The sequence below is a fragment of the Neltuma alba genome, unplaced genomic scaffold (assembly GCF_004799145.2).
Source record: "Neltuma alba isolate B1F8T4 unplaced genomic scaffold, ASM479914v2 tig00011004_pilon, whole genome shotgun sequence".
In the NCBI taxonomy this organism is placed as follows: Eukaryota; Viridiplantae; Streptophyta; class Magnoliopsida; order Fabales; family Fabaceae; genus Neltuma; species Neltuma alba.
Genome location: NW_021635758.1, coordinates 20,839 through 26,984, shown reverse-complemented (window position 1 = coordinate 26,984; position 6,146 = coordinate 20,839). Strand labels below are relative to the sequence as shown.

At 32.8% G+C, this 6,146-nt stretch overlaps 1 protein-coding gene across 1 annotated transcript; it reads left to right on the top strand.

The window, feature by feature from the left end:
* The first annotated feature begins 357 nt into the window (after positions 1–357).
* On the top strand, positions 358–5,634 carry LOC114760606 (late embryogenesis abundant protein At5g17165-like). The gene is made up of 3 exons (XM_028949875.1): positions 358–569; positions 5,137–5,480; positions 5,515–5,634. Exons 1-2 carry the CDS (start codon positions 442–444, stop codon positions 5,444–5,446), a joined length of 438 nt encoding a protein of 145 aa, XP_028805708.1. The 5' UTR covers positions 358–441; the 3' UTR covers positions 5,447–5,480; positions 5,515–5,634.
* Positions 5,635–6,146: the final 512 nt, after the last annotated feature.

Genomic DNA, 6,146 nt, shown 5'->3' with positions numbered 1-6,146 from the left:
AAGTTCCTTCTCTAGAGTAAAATTTGTAATGGTTTTTCCCCCCTCAATTTTTAAATGAAATACTCCTAAAAACAAGCAAACTGGGGGTATTTTGGGAAAGAAATTTCAATCTGCAACGCATTTAGGTAGTGCTTGTTTGGAGGCGTTGTATCAAACAAAAATCCTGCAACGAAGGCGAAGAAATAAAAAAAAAGAGTTAGATATGAACGTCGCGGTACGTGTTAGGTAACAAACGAACCAACAAACAGATAGGAGTCATCACACTGTGGCGCGCGCACTCAAAAATTGTTATCTTCCTTTTCCCTCCCTCCTTGGATCTATAAATTATCCATCTTCCCCATCACATTCACGCCAAGCAACACACTCTTTCTCTCCCTGTGTTTTGCCTTCCATCCCTTTCTCTCTCTATTACGTCTTCGGACCCAACTCCATCATCATTGTATGGCCGCCAATTCCAAGAGCCGAGGCATCACCAGCTTGGGGAAACGAGTCGTCAACCAGATCTGGACTCACAACTCGCCTCTCGCAACTCGCGACCTTCCTCCCTCTGCCTCTGCTCTCGCTGTCAGGTATGTAGTTCTCTCTCCGACTCCTGCATTTGGAGTAAGATTTGGTTGGATGAGCTTCTCTGGTTGTTTTGATTGTATTGTTTAATCGGAGAATGGTTCTTATTGGATTTTCGAAATGTTTTCAGCTTGTTCTGCCTATTTTTGGTGACATTATTATGTAGAGCGCGTGAGAAAGTACTTCGTTTGGCTATTGCTTAAGATTATTATTCCCGTGTGCTTTTTGTTTAATTTCCTGGGAAAATACTTGTTATTAGGTTGCTCTTTTTCAGTTTGCTTTGGTCGTTTTTGATGATATTCTGTAGAACACATTAGAAGCTACTTCTTGGATTGGTCCATTTGAAGCGGATACTTTAAGCTTGTTGGTTGTTTTCAGTTGTTTTCCTGAGAGCAGAATTCTTGTTACTTTCGCTATTTTTTCCACTTTATTTTGCTTATTTCTTGTGATTTTAAGTGGTGTACACGAATTTATGTGTGCTCTCCTACATCCAAATCTAGTTCTGGTTGATTGGCTCGTGCAACGCTAAAGGTTTGCACAGATAACCCTGGGAAATTTTGGGCATGCTTACCTAATCCGTGTATGTACAGAAAAAACTTTGGTCCAGAAGGGCTTTCAACTCATTCCTTTTAAAGTAGATTTTAACCTCGTAGTGGCTCCAATTACATACAAACAGATTTTCTGATCCTCGTAGCTCTATCCGCTTGGTTTCGGTTTATCATGCGTGAGCAGATGATTAATTTTAGCTTGTTCTTATGGCTGTTTTCGTGATTGTTTGCCGAGAGTATACTCTCATCAGATTGCTCGTTTCGGTTTATTGATGTTTTTGATGATGTGGTAATGTGGGGCACATAGTGAGTTTTTCTGTTCTCAGTATTATCTCTGATTATGAAAATGTATTCTTAAATTCCCGCGGTTTTACTCTGGGGACGTGGTGATTACTTTTTCCTTCTTGCTGCATTGATTTCATTTCACTACAAGAAAATAAATTTGTGATAAACAATGTTTCTTCGCAAAATACTAATTCTTCACAAAAGTTTTATTATTCGAGATAGAATATAGTTCATAATAAAATCAATTTGCAACAAGTTTTTCTTGATTTTCATTATAAATTTCTCTTGCTAATTTTATTATATGTTTTGGTTGTATAGGTTTGTTATTATAAAAAATCACAGTCATTTTCTAGTATCTTGAACAATTTTATCTCTTGACTTTTTGTTGATTTTTATTCCCGTGAAAAATTAAATCAACGAAGTAGAACAATGAACAAAATCTTTTTTCTGGAATCTTGTTCCTTAATTATGGAGCTATTTGTCCTTTTTGGGATGAAGCAACCTCTTGTACATGTGGGCTTATTCCTTGTACCGTCGAGTATACGAATTGGGAAATTATTCTTTTCTTATCTTATCCACTTTTGCTGCTCCTCTTTTTCTTTCTGCCTTTCTTTGTATTCTTTTAATCGCTGAATGAGCTCCCACCCCACTTCTCATGCTTTATCTTTAGGCCAGCCATTTCCCATACTTGATATGACTTGCAAATTTTTTTTATCCTTTCAATTTTCTGTTAATTTTAGAAAATAAATATAATGTGTAAGATTCATTTAAATTTAAAATTCCACACACACACACACATTTTGAAATCAGCAAAAAAACTTTTTAAAAAATAAAGACCCAAAGGAAATTATTTTTCTTTGAGTTAGTGTGTTCATTACATCAAGAATTGTTGTCTATTTGGTGAGTACAGCCACCTTCCATTATGTAAATCAAAAGCATAATGGAAAATAACGTTTTGTCTTTCCTTTTTTTTTTAAAAAAAAAGTCCATCTGTTACATAAAGTTTTAATTCCTAATAATAAATATTATTTGATTTTTTTTTTGGTTCTTATAGTTAAGAATTTTTATGTACTATAATTTTTTCACGTTACCAAACGACACCATGATACAGTTTGTGTCAATCAGTGTGACCTGTGACCTCACTGCCCACTTTTGTTGGCTCATGATATTTCATTATTCTTTTTCCTCAATTATTAAGGAGATTAAAGATAATATATGATCCTTCTTTTAATGTGTAGCAGTTTATATATATATATATATATATATATAACTATTCATTATTCTTATCACCGTGATATTTTTTCCACAAAATGCCGTCATTTTCAGGCTTTCTTGTATTCAAAGCAGTGCCATATATTTTGTCATTAACTTGACCTTTTCACTTACTTCAGACGCTCAAATTTGACTCTGATTTTCTATTCAATGCATGGTGCCTGTTTTCCCTGCCTCTAGTAATGACGTGCAGTGATATTTTCGGGTGTAAAAAGACACGTGTCATTCTTATAAATACAGATTCTGTGAGGGATAATGATTCTGGGGACCAAATCAATCTTTCACGGCGTATCAATTTTTATAAATTGACGTTAAACTTAAATTGTGTAGGGTTGATTCAATTAAGATTCGCCTTAGTTAATGCCCAATAAGTGTATTAACTACTCTATTTGTTTCTTTAATTTATAATTATATCCTGTTTGAGGATTTAGGATTATCAATTACTTTTTGAAGAAAGCACGTGGGGTAGCTATAGATGATGATCAGAATTAAGATGGCAATTGCCTGGACAGTAAAATCTAAACTTGAAAACATTTTCCAGTGATAAGAAGATAAAGCAAAGGCCTGAAGGAAGAACATAAACATATATAGAGAGAGAGAGGACCCACTTTATCTTCTCTCTAAGATCCTTCTCGAATTGTTATTGGCTGGCTATCACTTCACACATGACGACAATGTAGGCATGGAAAATGCATTCTAATATTTAAAGCGCATTCTAATGAGTAGCTGTTACCGCATACCTGTGGTTTTAATTTTGCCTGAATTTTTATTTTTTATTTTTTAATAACATATAGGTATCTTTTTATTAGAGACAATTCTATTTGAGGCACTAATATTTTAAATCTATGCAAATGTGGAAACAAGGCCCATTTCATAATCAATCTTCTGAATAACTTGTATATCTTGCACTATTGCACGAGGTATTATTACTAGACACGCATCTTGCTATAGAAACAGCAGCACAATGATGCTGCTTTGTTTCCCATTACAACAGAATCCGGATTGCCCAGATTTTATATACGTGTTTTCAAAATTTTTAGTAGTCAGAATTTGCAATCATGATGTTATTTTTATTTGTGTATAAGCTGACCTTGAAGATAAGAACAATAGAGTAGATTCAATGAAGATCTCTTTAAGGTAGTGGCTACTAATTTTAATTATTTCTTTGAGCAGTGCCTGATGAATTTAATAGAGTATATTGATTTGATTTGTTTGTTTAAATACCCAATTAGGAATTATAAATTATTTTTGAAGGAAGGTGTGTGGGGCAGGTAAGATGGGAAAACGCATGTGCTATCAGGCCCCTTCACCAGCCTGCTTGTTGGCTATATCACATTATTAGTGTGACGTGAAAAGACCAAAGAAGGCATGGGAAATACCTTCTAATATTCTAAACATTGATATGGGGCTGTGCAAAAGCTTGGAGCCTGTTTGTTTTTTTTTCTTTGTTTTCTTATTCTCAAAACAATTTTATAAAATTGTTTTTAAAAACAAGTTTTGAAAACCAAAAGCGAAAAACTTTGTTTGGAAAATAATTTTTAAAAAATCATATTTGAAAAAAAAGATATAAAAAACTATATTTTGACAAATAGTAGTTATCATTGGTAGTGATAAATAGTAGGTAGTAGAGGAGAAGAGAAGAAGATTTTTTTCAATTTTTTTCAAAACAAAAAAACAAAAAACACAAAAACAAAAACAAAAAAATATAAAAGTTGTTTTGGTTTTTCAGTTTTTAAAAACATAATATTGTTTTTTTGTTTTTTAAAATAATGAATTAAAAACAAATTGCCAAACAATGTTTTTTATTTTTCTGTTTTTAAAAACAAAAAATTATTTTCAAAACAAGAAATCAAACAAGTCCTTGATATTTTTTTTTGGCTAAGTATAAGTATCCTTATATTAAAAGTAATTTTGCTTGAAACATTATCATATACTAAATATAAATACCTTTTTTACCAGTTCTTATCCCTACTGATAAAACTCAATTGTTTAGCATAACCTACTTCAACCCAACCTAATCCAACTTGATCAACACCGTCTGACTGGGTTAGCTTCTTGCTTTTAAGTTTTTAACCCCATCTGACATGTGTTTGTCACGTGATCTTATGGACAATCCATTACCTTTGGATGAATTACATGCAAGGATTACGATGTTAGAATACTCAAACTTCAACTGATTTTTCAGATTTTACTTGTCTTTTTATATCTTTTTTTTTTTCCTGAGCTGAACTCTTTATATCTAAATTTATCGGAGTTCTCATGAGATATATTATCAACAATTTTTTTTTCCTCAAAAGATATACTATTCCCTTGAGTTTCAAATATAAAACCTATTTTATAGTGTAAATACTATAAAATGGGTCTTATATTTATGACCAGAAGATTATTATATTTTAAAAATTCTGAATTTTAAATTTTAAATAAATTCATATAATAAAATTCTAAATTTTTAAACGAATTGATGCAGGAGGGCGGCCTACAGTACACTGTACGAGAAAAATTTTGATGATCAAGTTCGTCCAACTGTAGTTCCCGACGATGTAATCCAAGCAGCCCATTCCGACAAATATTGGGCTCCACACCCACAAACTGGGGTATTTGGGCCTCCAACCGACCATATCTCTCCTACTCCTACTGCTTCCTCTGCCACCGGAAGCAACAACTTCCACCAATCGTCGACCACCGCCAATGCCGGTGCAGCCTCCGTGCTGGAGGAGAAGGCCTGGTTCCGCCCAACTAGCCTGGAGGACTTGGAGAAGCCACACCACTTTGCTTAAGCTTTGATACTACTACTTCTCCTTTAAACATATATATATATATATATATATATATATATATATTTATTTATATAAATAAGGTGCTAGTAACTAAACTGGAGTGGTGTGGTGTGGTGTGGTGTGCTTTGCTTGCTTTGGTGTTATATGCTTGTTGAGGAGGTTGCAGTATATAGAGCTGCTACTCATGAACAGCATTATGTACGCGTGGCTCTTGCTTCGCTTTTTATGGACCAATCGTAATGATAATAAATCCATAGTTATCCTTATCATAATCATTTCCATTGGCACTGTCCCTTTTACCTTAATAGTGCTTGTTTTGAGATCTCTACCATTCAAAATATAGTTTTAATTATTTAGATTTGACATTTTTAAATGATGGTTTTTACATAAAAAAAACTAATATCTTGAAAAATTGACAATGAAAAGATCATTTTTATTTTATATATTGTACATGTTAAAATTTTTCTAAAAAAATAATTGTAAAATAAAGATGATCTGCAATATTAATTTAAAAAAAATTAGTTTTTCTTTAAAAATTATTAACTGAAAATTTCGAATCTAAATTATTAAAAGTGCATTTGGGCGATAAAATCTGACTACAATAATGGATATTATCATTCACATCACTGTAATAAGAGTGGAAATTAATTCCTTTTCATACAAGTTGCCACCAAAATTTGCCAAGTTGCATGGTTAGTAC

Bases quoted from the DNA above. Each gene is read 5' to 3' on its own strand.
- LOC114760606 (XM_028949875.1), top strand. From the start codon at position 442: ATGGCCGCCAATTCCAAGAGCCGAGGCATCACCAGCTTGGGGAAACGA. The intron at 570-5,136 runs GTATGTAGTTCT...GAATTGATGCAG, and splicing joins GCCTCTGCTCTCGCTGTCAG to GAGGGCGGCCTACAGTACAC.